This window comes from Cucurbita moschata, unplaced genomic scaffold (assembly GCF_002738365.1).
Source record: "Cucurbita moschata cultivar Rifu unplaced genomic scaffold, Cmos_1.0 Cmo_Scf00015, whole genome shotgun sequence".
Taxonomy (NCBI): Eukaryota; Viridiplantae; Streptophyta; class Magnoliopsida; order Cucurbitales; family Cucurbitaceae; genus Cucurbita; species Cucurbita moschata.
In genome coordinates, this window is record NW_019268531.1 from 716,924 (window position 1) to 733,548 (window position 16,625).

The 16,625-nt window shown below is 39.0% G+C and overlaps 4 protein-coding genes across 5 annotated transcripts; 1 reads left to right on the plus strand and 3 right to left on the minus strand.

Annotated features, from left to right (window-relative positions):
• Window positions 1–1,775: 1,775 nt before the first annotated feature.
• LOC111453053 (ethylene-responsive transcription factor RAP2-10-like) lies at window positions 1,776–2,945 on the minus strand. The gene has a single exon (XM_023093994.1). The coding sequence runs from the start codon at window positions 2,577–2,579 to the stop codon at window positions 2,046–2,048; it is 534 nt and encodes a 177-aa protein (XP_022949762.1). The 5' UTR covers window positions 2,580–2,945; the 3' UTR covers window positions 1,776–2,045.
• A 1,538-nt stretch (window positions 2,946–4,483) lies between these two features.
• On the minus strand, window positions 4,484–10,227 carry LOC111453048 (protein WHI4). 2 transcript variants are annotated; one of them, XM_023093989.1, is made up of 10 exons: window positions 9,763–10,227; window positions 7,931–7,993; window positions 7,030–7,114; window positions 6,853–6,921; window positions 6,502–6,574; window positions 6,226–6,277; window positions 5,273–5,361; window positions 5,122–5,191; window positions 4,962–5,047; window positions 4,484–4,879 (listed from the first exon to the last, which is right to left on the minus strand). In XM_023093989.1, exons 1-10 carry the CDS (start codon window positions 10,093–10,095, stop codon window positions 4,837–4,839), a joined length of 963 nt encoding a protein of 320 aa, XP_022949757.1. In that variant the 5' UTR covers window positions 10,096–10,227; the 3' UTR covers window positions 4,484–4,836. The 2 variants fall into 2 exon arrangements, with proteins under 2 accessions (XP_022949757.1, XP_022949756.1); XM_023093988.1 differs by having other exon boundaries at window positions 6,502–6,577.
• A 255-nt stretch (window positions 10,228–10,482) lies between these two features.
• Window positions 10,483–13,563, minus strand: LOC111453042 (probable inactive receptor kinase At5g67200). The gene is made up of 2 exons (XM_023093973.1): window positions 11,966–13,563; window positions 10,483–11,325 (listed from the first exon to the last, which is right to left on the minus strand). The coding sequence occupies exons 1-2, from the start codon at window positions 13,398–13,400 to the stop codon at window positions 10,775–10,777; spliced, it is 1,986 nt and encodes a 661-aa protein (XP_022949741.1). The 5' UTR covers window positions 13,401–13,563; the 3' UTR covers window positions 10,483–10,774.
• A 1,860-nt stretch (window positions 13,564–15,423) lies between these two features.
• On the plus strand, window positions 15,424–16,490 carry LOC111453050 (protein IRX15-LIKE-like). Its single transcript, XM_023093991.1, has one exon. It carries the CDS (start codon window positions 15,458–15,460, stop codon window positions 16,385–16,387), a length of 930 nt encoding a protein of 309 aa, XP_022949759.1. The 5' UTR covers window positions 15,424–15,457; the 3' UTR covers window positions 16,388–16,490.
• Window positions 16,491–16,625: the final 135 nt, after the last annotated feature.

Below are 16,625 nucleotides of genomic sequence, written 5' to 3' on the forward strand. Positions count from 1 at the left end.
AAAAAAAAAAAAAAAAAAAAAAAAAAGAACGGACGCAGAGCGTAGCGAACACCCAACAGAAGTCGCGTAGATATAACCCTTCACTTAAAATCCCTCAAAGGCATCTCCACCATACGATAAACACAAGGAAGAACCAATTAGAAAGGGAGAGAGAGAGAGAGAAATATGTATTGTTTGAAAAAAAACAAAAAGAAAAAAAGAAAGAAAAGAAAAGTAAAGTCAGCCAAAAGATGAAGCGATGTCCATCCGGAGCCGACAAATTCTCGAAAGAGGTCCTAAAATATGGAACCCAAAGAGTCCCCAGGTCTATGTAGGGTGGGAAACCAGGGTGAGACACCGCAGTATAAACAATAGCTGATAGTGGGACCCGCTCTTTCTCCCAAGCCCAGGCCCACCTCTCACTCTCTCCGGGTTGCCCACCAGGCCCACTATTCTTCCTCCTTGGTGAAGTGTGTGTGTGTATTTATTGGGGTGTTTTCAAATGGACACCACCTAATTGCTATATCCAGGAATAACATGTATATCCAGTTCAACAAATTATATAACATTATTGGACACGCCAGTTGTGTTTTATTATTTAATGCTAAATCACAATCACCTCCCCATCTGTTATTTTATACAGAACATCTTTGATATGGAAGAGAAATGGTTGAATAGTCAAATGCTTGGGTACTTTGTAGTTTACTAATATCATGAAAGTCCCTTCCTACTTTTCTGAGATTTGCACCAAATTCAATGCTAACATTGCTCACTTACTTACACTTTGCCTATATTTAGTTCTGAGGTCTTGTTTCCAAGAAAAGGTTTTGAATGTCATTTGCTGAAACAGTTGGTTGTTTTCAGCTACAAAATATTAATGCTCTGACCGACCATCCATAGCGTAACTTACTCATCATATCTATCTTAATTTCAAGACTGCCATTTCCTTTATTTCCTTCGGAAGTGGGCTTTGGACAAGTTTTACATATATTCGAGTTGTGTAAACAAAAAGCCCACACCACTCACCCCTCTCCTCTCATGATCCATTCTTGTGTTAAACTAATTTCATTGAAGTAATTGAGGGAAACAACATCCTAAACTCAAATCCCAACCATGAGTAATTGTTGAAGTTATTGAGTCCGGCATTTCTGGACCAACACATTGTCCTCTACGCTAAAGTTGGTTGAACAGGTAAGCTAAGATTTTAGAATAATAAATGGCAAAACAACAAACAACAAACCTCCAATTCTAATTATAATGCCGCCCTCCTTCACCATTTTTTACCATCTTCTTATCTTCCCTAATTACAATGCTCTAATTCATCCACCCACTGTTACTATGCCTGAATTTGGGATGATTCAAGACAGACCCACCAAACATATCCCATTCATTAATCATTATCGACAAACACTACCCAACCACAAAAATACCTAACTTCACCAAATTCTTAATCACTTTAGTGGTTAGTGAGGCTCCAGGAAGCTCCAGCGAGGGAGGGAGCCCCAACTGGTTGCCTTTTGTAGGCCCCTGCTGCCCCCCCCTTCCCTCTAAGATTGTTGCAATACTACTATTTTTCCCATCACTTTTTCTTTTTCCCATCCCTTTCTTCTCCAGAAAATCAATTCTTCATTCTCATTTATCCTCTCCTATAAATTCCTCGTTCATCCATCTATCCATCCCTCATCATTTGTCAACAAAGTGGACGAAAAAAGTCCTCTTTTTTTCTTTTTTCTTCCTTTTTTTGGGGTTTCTAAACTTTTACTCCAATTACACTGAGGAATATGATGATGATCATCATCATAATTGGGTTCCTAAATTAATGTACATTCATTCATTCATTCATAATATTTCTACATGGGCCAAAATTTCTTTTTGGTTAAAGAAAAATAAAACTCATAAGCAAAATAAAACAAAAAAAATAAAAACCCTAGATGGAGGCGGCCTAACCAGAAACAGAGAGGAACCAAATTAGGAGACAACCAAGGGCATGATGATCGGGCGTCACATACCTCGGTGGCGCGTGTTGGCGTCTCTGAGTCTAAGAAAAGTATTCCCCACTTCATCTTTCATTGTCTCTCCCACTCGAACTCCCCATCTCCTTCTTCATCATCTTCTTCCGGGTCGGGTAATTTGTTCAAATCCATCCGATCCAAAAACCCGCTGCAGGCTTTCGTCTCTGGCGGAGACGCCGATGCGTGGGAATGATGGTTCCGATTGTTGTGATTGTGTTGGTGATGACCTAAGGAACTCTCCAGAGCATCCACTCGTGCGCCCACCTCCGTGGCTTTCTTCCGTATAGTAGCCGCCGACATGTCGCCACATCCACCGCCGCTAATTCCGCGTCCTTCCCCGGCTAACAACTCGGGAAAATTAAGCCTGGCGGAAGGGCCTCTGAGGTAATACACGGCGGTATCGTAGGCCCTGGCAGCGGCCACTGGAGAAGAGTAAGAGCCGAGCCAAATCCTGGAGCGCTTATTGGGTTCTCGAATCTCAGCCACCCACTTCCCCCACTTCCTCATCCTTATCCCTTTGTACAGCTTCTGATTGTGGACCCCTCTTTTTCTGGTACCCTCCCGACCTCCCTCTCCTCCGCCCTCCATGGCCCTCCAATTCCAAATCACACCTCTCCCTTGGCCTAACCCAGAATCTGAATCTTCATGAAAAGGAACAAAAAGGGCATGCGATTGATGAGCTTTGCTACTACAGCTACGAATTTTGTGGGATAAGAGAAAAGGGTTTGATTTTGGGTTTGGATGTTGCAATCTCCATTTCTCCCCTTCTTGGCTCTACTCCTACTCCTCCTCCTCCTCCTGCTACTGCTACTTCGCTACTTTGCCTCCAAGTTTCTCATCTCAATTACCCTCCCACGTTCATATATATATATATATATTTTTTCTTTTTCTTCCTTCTTCTTCTTTTCCGTATCTCAATAAATTAGAAATAAAAGGTTTATATTTATGTGCGCCCAAAGTGAAATTCACCGACAAAATCTCACCCCCTTTATATCAAACATTTCAATTCTTAATCCCATTTTAAAAGTAGCAACAGATTTTTAAAAGCGGTGCCACCTACTTTCTTCTAATATATTTTAATTATGCTTAATTTTAAAAATCTTATACCCATCTTTGCAGTTTTAAATAATTTATAAAAAATTTAAACCATCAGCAGACGGCAACGTGAATATATATTGGGTTCGTGACACTTCAAACGTGTCCACAGCTTTATTTCTTAAATAATTTTGTTCCAACCAATCATCGATGAAAACATTCATTGGTTTTTTCAATTTTTTTTTTTTTCTTTTTTTCTTTTTTTGCAGCTGTAGTGTGCCACGTGACATCTGAGTACAGTCTCACCTCACCACTTTTCTTTTTTGGTTAAAAATATAATTTATTTGATACTTCCCTTTTCATATTTGATCTCTACATCTTTTAGAAAAGATATTGATTGATTATATGAGTTTGAAAGCAATGCATAAAACTGATCTGATCACAATTTAATTTAATGTTTCCTAATATTACATGATTTTTTAGAGAAAGAAAACGGTATATATTAATATAAGATGGGCATTAAATAAAAACAAACCATAATTAGAATAGTGGAAGGGAAGTGGGGGAGTGGGACTGTCAATTTGTGTGACACCTCAAGTGGACTTCCAAATATATATATGTATTACTATATACTTTCATTCTTAAACTCACTATTTTATTTACCATATATATATATATATTACTATGAACTTCTAAAGTTTGGTTTGAAACATATAAAATACCTAACCAAAATGGTATTTTTTAAAGTTATAACCAAAAGTAAAAAAAAATGGAAAGAAGGGGGAAGGTCGGTGGGCGGATACGGTTGGGGGACGATTGACTTTTACTCCACACGATAACGATATCTGCGGACATGTTTGTTTCTTCTTATAATCCTTGTTTCTGTCGCCCCTGCCCCTAATTCAGGCCCAAAATTCCTATAAATTTCATCATCTCTCTACTAATTCAAATACAATACCTTTCAATCTTAATATAAGGACCCATTAATATTTGTTTATGTACAATTCTTCTTGAAGGAAATGATTATAACAATGGAAGACTCACACAACTTAACACAATGGGAAAGAGACAGGGCAGGGTAATTAGAGTATTGTAGGTAGCATGGACTTTCGCTAAATTAAAATTCTCACCCATTGACTTTTGTGCTCTTGATTATTTGGATATTTACTCAATTCCACATTTTTAAATCTAGAACAAAAACAATGTGTTTTTAAAAGTGACGTGAAATTCACAACAACTTTGATTTTTAGAAGCTAGTCAACGAAAATTCTTTTAATTAAAAATAAGACAAGTGCTTGAAGAAGAAAAAAAAAAAAACCAGTTCAATGAATTTAGCTTACAAAACACGTGTGAAATTAAAATTTCATTCCAAGTCAAAGCTACAAAGTTGGATAAGAACAAACAGATAATTCATCGCTGCTTAACCACAAATAGGGAGAGCAGATGGAGAAACGATATTCCTTAAACTAGTGCCAATCCAATTAAGGATTTGATGATATTAAAACTCCACGATTGAATATAATTCACTGAATTTACCACAAAAATTTTACTTGGCAACAAGCCATAAGGTGGACATACCATAATATTACAATACATATTGGAACAGCTTTATCAGCGTTATCCAATGAGCATGGAATTTGATACATACAATCAAAAAATGGGCATCGCATATGTGGCAAATTTACTCACCTGCACAACAGTACAAGTAATGAAACTCCTCTGGCCTTCATAGATTCATGTGGGAACATCGCCCGAGGGTTTCTCTTTACTCGACTTCCTTTTTGGCTCCTGTTCTCGCTCCTTGTATTATTCATTTCAATTTCTTTCGCATACCCATTCGTGATTTTGCGTACCTAAATTCTGGGTTAAGCAAAACATTTGAAGACATGGTGTAGCAGTGCAGTTGTAAAGAATAATAATCTTGCAAAAGGATACTCCAATCGCATGCCCTCCCCAGGAGGTGATGAGTACAGAATTGAGCCTTGCAGATGGTTCAGTGCTCCAGTTGAACAGGCGGTATCCTGAACCATTGAAGTAGAAAAACAAATATCAACAACAGGAAAATAATGTTGAGAAAAGGAAGGGCTCTGCTAACCTGAAAATCAACAAAAGCAACTGGGGCCCCATACGTGCTCTGCATCTTTAGTTTTAAAAACCCCGGGCATCTGGAAGGAATAATCAAATAAACAGATAATACAAGTTCTAAGATCAGAACATAACCCAATAACGTGCAGTAAATTACCAACCTAGAAAAAATTTGAATAAGTTCTTGCTCTGTGCAACTTGGCCCTAGATTTGCCACAAAAAGTGTTGGACATGGGGGATTTTGAGGGGTCTGGAAATGAAGAATAATTAAGCCAAAGTTAACAATAAGTCACTACATAGATTGGAATACACAAGGTCATTCACACATAACTAAGATATTTTCACCTAAACACAAGGTGACTTTATTTACGTCTAAGTATTAAATATGACATGGAAGAAACTTCAAATTAACCAGATTTAATATGGTTGCAGCCCTGTTCCCAGAATTCCCCTCCACTTGAAAAGGGACAACAAAAAACAAAAGGAATACGTGCCAATATTATTGTAGAAGTTGGTAAATAAAGTTTCCCCTTTGTTTGTTCACGGTAAGTTAAGCCTCCCGTTAGAGAGGTCATTATTTTGTAATGGGAAAATTAATTTTTCACTACAAGTACTAAAAGAAACCCACAGGAAGGCCAAAAGAGAAGTGTGGAATACAAACCAACCTACAAGAAATCAACTTTTGGTAAATACAAATGTTAAGAAACGATTTCGAATTACGACCCCATGGGGAGGCATTACAGTGTGTCCACCATATCCACACATCCTCCCGCAACCCATCTACCCTCAGAACCATTCTTATGTTTATTTTCGTCAAAATAAACCACAGTACAACAAAGAAGCCCATAGACAGACATTGAACTATAAAAATTTAAAGGAAAATGAGTAGCCAATTTCAAAAGGATAGAAAATGAAAGTTAAAACAGTTTGGGCTAATACCGTGAATGTTATCCCAATTTGCTATATAATTGAATGAAAAATTACTTGCTACTTTTATTAGGATAAGTAGTTCAATTATTGGTAATATAATGCTTTTTGGACAGAAAAGGGAGGAATTAAGGGCACAGCTTATAGGGACTGCAGAATCACAAATTGCAACAAAAAGTGACCTTACCACATTTGCAGCCACTGTATCATTTACAGTTTTGCTATCAAAGCTTCCATGGCTGATGATAGAAAGTGCAAGTTAGTTAGGACAGAGAAGAAGAAACATAATAACGCAAGTATAAAGTTAAAAACTAACACAGAAGTCAGGGCATGTAGTAGAGCTTTTTACTGAAGCCCTTGGACATTCTACTAGTGATTATTGTTATACAATAATGTATAAGCTTCACATAAGCTTGTAATCAACCATTTCAATAATAAAGATGTGCTAAGTAGTGCAGATGACCTTTGTGCAGATGGATAACCAATCGTGTTGTAAGCAGAATTACCCATTCCAGACATGTGAGTGCTGCCAAGACCTGCTAGTGCCCAAGCGTGCAAAACATGTGCAAAATGAGCTTTTAGAATAATGTGTCCCCTGCGTGGCTAATCAATTACTTCTTACCCCAAGAGGTTGTACAGGTAGCACATAATCATCCTCAAATCAGAGAGGACAGGTTTATACATTAAAAGTAATCATGATAATACTCGTAAGTGGTATCAAAAGGACAAAAAATTTATTTAATTAATTAATTTTTGAAAAAGCTTGTATAAGAAAGAGTTTACAGGCAGAAAAGGAGTCAAGCAATCAACTTACCAGGATCAGGAGTGCTCCTTGAAAAGATAGATACTTTAGCTTTCTTATCCGATCCATATCTTTCATCCTCTAACCATTCCATGAACACATGACGAAAAATTTCAAACTAGTTATACCACTGTAGAAAATAGAAATTGAAATATAAATTCATAAGAGGACAGCCATCAAGATATGTACCTGTCCTCGTCCGTTTTGATCTTGAATTGGATTTAGCTAAATCAACATATAGTACTGACTGCTTCTCAAGATCAAACACCATCCCCTACAACAAAGAGCAACCAATTGTTTTAATGTGAGACACTACCTAGAGTAGAAATCTTTTTATACCAATGCTTGGAATACCTTAAGTAGCGCACTTTTAGAACAGCTATTCTATAGAGGAATAAGTAGAGAGTGAGAAAGCATAAGAGGCAAAAGAAAGCCCAGCAGAAAAATGGTAATCCAGGAATTGGTAACTGTTTAGTGTTATAGCAGCAACAATAGCTGTCTACCTTATCCGTCAGGTCAATGAATGACTCAAATCGAGCTCAAGGTTCAGGATCCCAAAGAAATTTAGTGTACCTCACGAGTTCCCCAAACCCTAACAGTTTAGTGTTACAGCAGCAATGATAGCTGTCCAGCGTCCACCTTATTTTTAAGGTCAATGAATGACGAACAATGCATAAGGTACTATAGTAAATCAAACTCAGGGTTTTAAACAAATTTGATATATGGAAAGAGTTCCCTGATATTGTAACGTCATTACTTCAATGAATTTGTTTGGAGGATTAGATTACAAGAGGAGAATGTTTTGATTCTATATACTTGGCTTTGCTTTGGCAGCTCCCTTCAGAAAGCTACAGAAGTTTGAAGCTCTTCTAGCTGTTAATAAGAAATTCAGAAATAAATGCTTTTCTATATTGCACGATAGTTCTCATGATAGTTTTCCTTGCTGATCTGATTTAAGATGGGGTGAGCTTATCCTCCAAGGCAGGGCTAATTTCTTCTTCCACGTTCATTTTGTGTACTTCCTTTGATCATTGAAATGATTTTCTTAATGAAAGAATTTGGAATACTGAAGCAGGGAACAAGTACTTACATTTACGGCATGCATTGCACCTACGGCAGACTGCTGGTCCGAGAATACAGCAAATGCAAATGGCTGTAACCACACCAAAAAAATTGTAAGAAAAAACCATGCATGATGCTAATCAATAAAATATATGCTCTACCATCAACACAAGCGATGATAGGAATGCTGTATGCATAAGATATTTCGTGAGAGAATGGAAAATGAATAGAAAAGGCTTTTACAAGTTACAGTGATAGTCATAGGCACTCGGTACACATATCTGAAGGGTACTTGCATAAATATGCGACAACTTATTGCACCAATGTAGATTGTTGGTTGAGAATATAGAAAGTTGGTAAATTTCCTTTACAAACAAAGGTCCGCAAGCTTTCAATATTAACTAGATTTGAAACTAACAATTAGCATAATATTTGTTAGTTGTAAACGTGGGATATTAATATCTCAGTTTATGGTCTCCAAAGCACTTGGGATAGCATTTGTTAGTTGAAAACAAAAGTCCCCAAGCTTTCGTATGACCACTATGACCATCCCAGAACCTGAGATTACATCGACTAACTTGAGAACCCTTAAACATGGATACTAATAACACAAACCAAGCCTGTCTAGGCATTGCAAAAAAAGTTTGCTGCCCTGACATTAAAACACATCTGTCTAAAGTACAAGTCACTATCATCCAATTAAATAGTACAAAAGAAAGCAACATAGAATATTATTACACGTGTAACGTCGTGATCTAAATGTGCATTGGAAGTTACTGAGCAAGATTTTTAACCAAAGAAATTCTAGCAAAAAGGTTTAGATTGGTCAAAGTTGAATTCGTATTGCAAAGACTAAGGAATTTTTCATGCATAAAAATGACACCGACCAAGTCATATTTGTTGTCCAGGACATGAAAAACTCTCTGCTACTTCTTGGCTAAGGCAGATAAGTGGAAGGTCACGGCTCCTGTAGTCCTTGACAGGTAAAGTGATTTCATTGAAGAAGGGTTTCACAAACATTGTGAAAGGAGCAGAGCAAAAGCTATAGTTCCAAACATGACAAAGGTGCTCATGCTCCATAGCATTGTGGAATGGTGATGAGTGAAAGGGGTTAATGTTAAAAAGTTGCATGCCACTAAAATTTAGTAGGCCAATCGAGCCACATAAGGACCAGATTGCACATTTGCATTGGTATTAGGCTATTGGCAACCGTATTGGCACCAATATTGATACTGACATTTCCTTTAGAGTATGACACAGCACATTTATAGTTTATTTAACAAATCTCAGAGTAGGCATTTGAGTGTTTCCATGCCATGTTGAATTACGTCTTGAGAATTAGGTTTATTTCATTTTTTTTTTTTTTTTCATTAGAAATGTGGTTTACCTTATTAAATTTTTGTTTCTTACTTTTTGATCGGTCCAGTTGCATGGTCGTGTCATGACAGGTGTTAAGCAAACTTGTAGGGCATTAAATTCTAGCTAGATGGCTACCATGGATTCATCCCAAGCCTTCCCTAAATAACATTAACATACTTGGTCAAGATGAATTATAATGAGCCAAAATAAACCAGGTCCAAGTTAATTACGTATAACAATTATAATCTTGAACTTCTTCAAGAACCTGAAACGTACAGTAACCAAACCAGAATCGTCTACGAACCGGTGTTTAATCTCCATCTTTGATACTAAAGCAACTAATGTCCACGAGTTAACTCAGACGTCAGACTCTAGAAGCTAAGAGTATTTACATATGTAAGCATCCAGGCACCCAAATTAAGTGACTATTCTCATTCAGAATAAAAAGAAAATGCTACGAGAATCAACAATTTTGCAAATTAGAAAAACAAAGTACAACACCTGGGTCGTCTGCGTGGGGCTCCGAAGATGAGAGGACTCGTAGCCCGGAAACTCCCGGAAGAGATTGTAAATTTCTCGGGGCTTGACATCGTCAGGAAGGCCAGCTATGAATAGGGTTCGGACCTCATTAATGGAGGCTGCGTGAGGTAAAAAAGGTAAGCCATAGGAAGCGAAGGTTGGCGGGTGTTGAGCGAGGTAATGCTGAGACGACGGTGCTGAAGAAGGAGGAGGAGGCACCTGGTAATAGGGATAGTGAGGCGCCTCAAGACCAGAAGGCTGCGACGGTGGTTGCGGTTGCGGAGGTGGCGCGTAGTAGCTCGTTATGTCGTCCATCGGAGTGCTGTTCTCTCCGAGTCTGAGTTTGACAAAGTAGAGAGAGAGAGAAAGAGAGAGGTGGAAGCCCTGAATTTTGGGTCGGATTACTTTAATTGTGATAAAGCATTGCGCTCAAATGGGCTCAGATTAGACACCGAACTCCATATGGCCCAAATTTGAAGGTTTAACCATATGGCCCATTGTATGGACCTTATAGAGGTCAGATGGCCCAGAAAATCAAAAGTAATAAAAATAGAGAGAATTTTAGTGAAGCAACTTCCCCCAAATCATCCCCTGTTTTCACGTATATTTCAAGGTTTTCGTTTGTGATTGCAAAAACAAGTTTTGAATTTGCATCACAGACCCAGTAGTCAGCCATTGACACTACATTCTAAGCTTCATAAGGACGAAAACAATAAAAATCTTGTTTCATTGCAATGAAAAATACGTAGAAGATGGTGATTACAATTCCTTGTTTCTGTTATTCTGAGATCACAACGCCATTTCTAATGCCTCCAGTTCTTCTCAACAGGCACACCCACTGCTTCTCTCTTGCCAAACACTGCCACACCACATTGTCCACTCAATCTTCAAGTCGAAGACGTTGATCTGAGATTCCTGGGTTTTAATTCTTATGGGATTATCCCCTTTTACTCGAAGCCAAATATACAGTTGATAAGCTTTTGTCAATAAACAGTTAAAAGCCACTAGATTCACTGTCCTCTGTCATGACACTCTCCTTGATTTCTAGAATCATTTTCAAAACTTGCCACATGGCCGGCCTCTGTTCAGGGGATGTAGTACTACAGATGCTAGCCACCTCAGTAAGCATTCCAAGTTGGTTACTATCCCCACCATCATCCTCCCTAACTATCCTTACCCATTCTAACATATCAGTTGGCTCAAGAAATGGGTGCTGTGCTGGATGTCTTCCTGTCAAAAGCTCCAGCAAGAGCACGCCGAAGGCATACACATCGCTCTTGTGGGTGGCATTCCGGCTGGACTTGCGAGTTTCAGGGGCTTGGTAGCGTGAACCATCAGGATCTTCACAACACTCAGCCAGAGCAGAAAGCCCATAGTCTGTGAGACAGGCCTCAAACTCTGCTCCAAGGAGGACATTAGTAGACTTTAAGTTGCCATGGATTAACTTAGAAGCTTGATGTATATAAGCAATTCCCTGAGCTAAATCTTCTGCAATCTTTAAGCATGATGTCCAGTGCAGAGGCTTAGCCCTTGCTGATCTTGAACCTGCCCACCATTACAGTTGGTGAGAAGTAATTAATTAAACCCAACTGATATATTTGAATTTGATTAAAAACTTCACAACCACGACCAGATTAACATTCCTACAAAGCTCTAAATATAATAATACGAGCGGTGCCCCAGGATTTCGAAGTAACCGGAACCAACCATGAGGTCAGATGTTGGAATTATTCATAAAAAAAAAAGTTCTGAAATGTTATTTGGACACTTCTCATGTAGTGATGTGCATCTACCCCCCGTAATCCACCAATATACTGAAATTTGGACTTAATTTACAGCCAAGCAACGATTTGGTCCATTTCTTGGCGTCATTGCAGGCATTGGCAAAGTCGCACATACAGCCAGAAGGATATTATTAAACCAGAGCTGTTACTGGAACAGTTTGGCAGAACCAGCCAGCATCACCGACTGATCTTATGGCAGACACAGATCTACTTTACCGTAAATAACCGCGTAATCCCACACCGAGAACAACAAAGAAAACATCTCTACATATTTTTTACCCCACTCGGACCCACCGACGTCGAGAATTTTCGAATTCGACTCGTGAACCGTGAACGCACTCGTGAATTGATCAAACCCAGAAAGAAAATTCAACAGCGAAATGCTTAATAAGTTAACTCACCGTGAATGAGGTTGTAAAGACTGCCATTAGGTTGGTAATCGTAGACCACTAATCTCTCTCCCCTGGCTTGGAAATAGGCCCTAACTGGAACCAAATTGGGGTGACGAAGCGCACCTACTGCTTCCAAATGCCGGTCGAAAACTTCGCTGCTCGTCGCGGCGGTCTTAGTAGCATCAAGACGCTTCACCGTTACGATTAGCTGGTTGCAGAGTACTGCTTTGTATGTAGTTCCCATTGTGCCTCTACCGAGCAGCTCGGCCGAAGCCCTCATTAACTGCTCTAAGCTGAACAACTCTGCCTCCCCTTCACAAAATATAAGACTACCACTCTTCTGGACTTTAGGTATATCTTCAATTTCTTTCATTTTGGCTTGAAGCTCGCCCTTTCCGTCGCCTCGGCCGTTGATTGCGGAAGCAGTGGAAAACGCAGTGTCGGTTTCGAAAGGCGGAATTTCCGGCTTCGACGCGGTTTTTTTTTGGGTTCTGGCAGCTACATAGAAACATAAAAGACCTGCTATTAAAACTGCGGCGCCGACTGAAAGTCCCACAATCAGACCGGTTTCCTTGTGCTTAACATGAGAGACCGGAGAGAGAAGTATGTCCTGTGACTGTGCGCTTTGGACGGAAGGGAGAGATGGTGGAGTAGCATTGGAAGCTTCAAAGAATGGAGCGCGTGAATGGCATGCCTTGTTGACGATCTCACCGCAGAGATCTGGGTTCCAGAAAAACGACGACGTGTTGAAACGCGACAGTGTGGGGGTAACTGGAATTTGCCCGGTCAGGTTATTCCCCGCGACATTGAAGACCTCAAGGAAGGACTGGTTTAATGGAGGAATACTTCCATTGAAACCATTCCATTCAAGCCGGAGAGAAATGAGCCGGTCCAAGGAGGAAAGCCTCACCGGAAGCGGACCCGTGAAGTTGTTATAGGAAAGGTCGAGAGTCTGAAGCCGGTGAAGAGTGAGAATCGACGGCGGAAAAGACCCAACAAAGGAGTTTCGGCCGAGGAAGAGAGATTTAAGGTTGAAGAGTCCGAATAGGTCAGGAATGGGCCCCTCGAGGGAGTTGTTATGCAGGCTGAGGATCCGAAGCTGGTCGAGCTGAGACACTGTATTTGGAGCCAATGTCCCTCGGAGACCAAACGATTGAAGAACCAGTCTAACAACACGACCCTGGACGCACTTCACGCCCTGCCATTGACAGTAATCAAAGCGCTCATTGAGAGTGTATAGAAGCTTGTTGTCCAAGTCGGCTTTGGACTTGAAGGACAGAAGAGAAACAGCGTCGGAAGGCAACCGCAATTCTTCCGGTGGGACAAGCGCAGGCGGCGGAATTTGAAAGGCAAATCCTGAGGCGGAAAAGGCGGAGAGAGAACACAGCACAACACAACAGAGAAGTGGAAAGGTTGTGAGGAATGTGGGTGGGTTGGGAATCATTATCCAGACCGGAGCTCCCAGCCGAGACGGCGGCGGAGAGTATGAAGGAAGTGGTGGAGAGACGAGAGGAAACGAGTGCAGCTGGCCCTTTTTGTATAAGGGACCATCTAGAGGTAATCGCGTGAGGTGTGTCGTACGGAGTGAAGGAAAATTGTTGCCAAGCGTTTGACTCCAATCACCACTGCAAATTCTAGTTGCATCAATTATTTTACTATTTTTCTTAAATTACAACTTTAATTACTTCATTTTGAAATTCTCTAAATACTTCTCTGATATAATTTTTTATTTTTTATTTTTATCTAAATAACTCTCTACCTTTTTAAGCTTATTTAAATTTTTTTAAAAAATAATTTATTGTAAGATATAAAAAGGTCAAAAAGTAACAAAGAGAAGAAGAGATGAGTGGTAAAATGAATCAAAATAGTGCATCACATGTGAGCGACCTCCAATACATTCTATTAGGAACAAAAAAAAAAAAAAAAAAAAAAAAAAAAAAAAAAAAAAAAAANAAATAATTTATTGTAAGATATAAAAAGGTCAAAAAGTAACAAAGAGAAGAAGAGATGAGTGGTAAAATGAATCAAAATAGTGCATCACATGTGAGCGACCTCCAATACATTCTATTAGGAACAAAAAAAAAAAAAAAAAAAAAAAAAAAAAAAAGAAAGAAAGAAAAGTTGTCAACAAAGACATGATTTTATAAAATATTATTTCTATCCTCTCTAGGTGTTATATTAAATAGTTAATTATTTGTTCTTTACCAATAATTTTAATAAACAGGATAAATATTGTGCAAAAGATTATTAAAACTCACGTAATAGGTCATTATATCATTTAAAATGCTTATGTTTTTCATTGTCAAAAATATTTATACACTTTACCAAAGAAAAAATTAAAAAAAAAAAAAAAAAAAAAAAACTTTCATTAAAGAAAAAGTCGAGCACTTTAAATAAAGCAACAGTATAACTTAGCAAGTTGGAAAACAAAATATAAAGACTCCATTCATTCAAATTATTTTAATGCTTTTGAAATCCTAAAAAAAAACCTTTATCAACGTCAAGGGGAAGTACTTTAATTATGACCAAAGTGTCGTCAAATATTATAAATATAAAAAATATATATATATTTATATAATAAACGTATAAATGAGAATAAGAGGTAGTAAAGTTTGGGTTGGATCATATAAGCAAATAGTATATTCCTTGTGTTGTTTCTTGATTCTAGTGTTCAAATGAATGATACAAATTTGGAGCCCATAATCTTGACACCATCAATATCTCATTCATAATTTTAACATTCCCAACAAATAAAGGACACCAATCTCCCTTTACAATCATGTCTACTTGACTATTTTTCCGGTATACTTTCAATAATATATTTTTTTAAATAACCAATTTCATATAAACAGAAACAAAATTACTTTTTTTTTTTTTAGAAAAAGGGTTAGTTTATTTTAGTTTATGGCGATGGGTAATTAATTAAATAATGACTTAGTTATTAAGTAATCGACAAGTGTAATAAATTAAATAAAGTGTGAAGTAAAAATATAAAATTAAAAAACGTCCTATATTTAGGTGGGCGGGTTGGGTTGGGTTGGGTTGCTAACCACATGCTGTGCCAAAACCATCCATCCTATCATCTCTCAAATAATCATAACATTATCATTGCCATAACTCATCCCACCAAAAATTCAATAATTCATCAAAATAATTCATTTAAATAATTTAAGATGAATAATGTTGGTGTTTACTACAAAAAGGGTTTTAAAAAACATCACTTGTATCCTGTTAGATGCTTTACAGCCCAATGGGCTACTGTCTGAAGCATTCGAAGGCCCTAATTTGTAAACAAAACTCCCCATCTCAGGCTTGGCTACATAAATATAAACATACTCGTTCTTAGTTTAGAGGTTCCTTGAGAAATAAAAAAGAAGGGCATAGTGCAGTAAGGTAAAGCGACATTTGGCTTGTAATTAGTTATTCTGTCCCTTCACCACTTCTCTCCGTTTGCTTATAACTCTAATCCAATTCCAAATTTACCCAAAAAGTTGTCCAAAAATGAAACCCAATCCCAGTAACACCAGGCTCATTCTCCTCCACCCTTACATCCACAAACAAGGCACCTCCTCCAAGATTTGGCTGCTCGCCTTCCTGTCCTTCTTCTCCCTCGCCTTCCTCCTCCTCCTCCTCCTCCTCTACACTCGCGCCTCCACTACTCCCATCGCTGCTTCCACTACTGTTGCCGCCTCTTCCATCGTCTCCACCTCCACCGCCACCCCTCTTCCCACCACCGTCATCAACACCCTTCTCTACTACGCCTCCAAATCCAATGACTCCTTCCACATGACCCACTCCGATCTCAAGCCCATCTCCGACGTCCTCCGAAAATGCTCCACTCCATGTAATTTCCTCATCTTCGGCCTCACCCAAGAGACCCTTCTCTGGAAATCCCTCAACCACAACGGCCGCACCGTCTTCATCGACGAGAATCGATACTACGCTGCCTTCATCGAAGAAAAACACCCCGAAATCGACGCCTACGACGTGCAGTACACCACTAAGATAACCGAATTGAACGAACTGATTTCCACGGTTAGAGAGCAGGTTCGGAACGAGTGCCGTCCCGTACAGAATCTTCTGTTCTCCGACTGCAGGCTGGGACTCAACGACCTTCCGAACCACGTGTACGATGTTGATTGGGACGTGATTCTAGTAGATGGCCCACGAGGGGACTGGCCCGACGCACCCGGACGAATGTCGGCCATTTACACGGCTGGGGTTCTGGCGAGGAGCAAAAAAGGAGGGAACCCCAAAACGCACGTTTTTGTACATGATTTTAACGGCGAAGTGGAGAGAGTCTGCAGCGACGAATTTCTTTGCAATGAAAATTTGGTGGAGGCCACTCATACGCTTGGACACTATGTGATCGAGCGGATGGATGAGAATTGTTTCCAATTTTGTCATAACACGACGACGCTCAGGTCCTAGGGGTTACTCTCTTTGCCAATAATACGGCGTCGCGTTTTTTTTTTCTTCAAGTGATTCATAATGTCGCTATTTTATTTATGTTATCAAAACATCTCTTTCATCCTTACTTTCAAATAAAAAAAAAAAAATCTTCCTCCAATGCAAAAACAACCATTTCAGTTCGCTTTAATGTTTGGTTTCCTTCCGACCCATCTCAATAATTTTAGGTTGGATTCTAAATACAAATATTAATCACTTT

Bases quoted from the DNA above. Each gene is read 5' to 3' on its own strand.
- LOC111453042 (XM_023093973.1), bottom strand. From the start codon at position 13,400: ATGATTCCCAACCCACCCACATTCCTCACAACCTTTCCACTTCTCTGT. The intron at 11,326-11,965 runs GTGAGTTAACTT...AATGGTGGGCAG, and splicing joins TCTTTACAACCTCATTCACG to GTTCAAGATCAGCAAGGGCT.
- LOC111453050 (XM_023093991.1), top strand. From the start codon at position 15,458: ATGAAACCCAATCCCAGTAACACCAGGCTCATTCTCCTCCACCCTTAC.
- LOC111453048 (XM_023093988.1), bottom strand. From the start codon at position 10,095: ATGGACGACATAACGAGCTACTACGCGCCACCTCCGCAACCGCAACCA. The intron at 6,278-6,501 runs GTCATCTGCACT...TTCTATCATCAG, and splicing joins GGTTATCCATCTGCACAAAG to CCATGGAAGCTTTGATAGCA. The intron at 5,192-5,272 runs GTTGGTAATTTA...TATTCCTTCCAG, and splicing joins CTTATTCAAATTTTTTCTAG to ATGCCCGGGGTTTTTAAAAC.
- LOC111453053 (XM_023093994.1), bottom strand. From the start codon at position 2,579: ATGGAGGGCGGAGGAGAGGGAGGTCGGGAGGGTACCAGAAAAAGAGGG.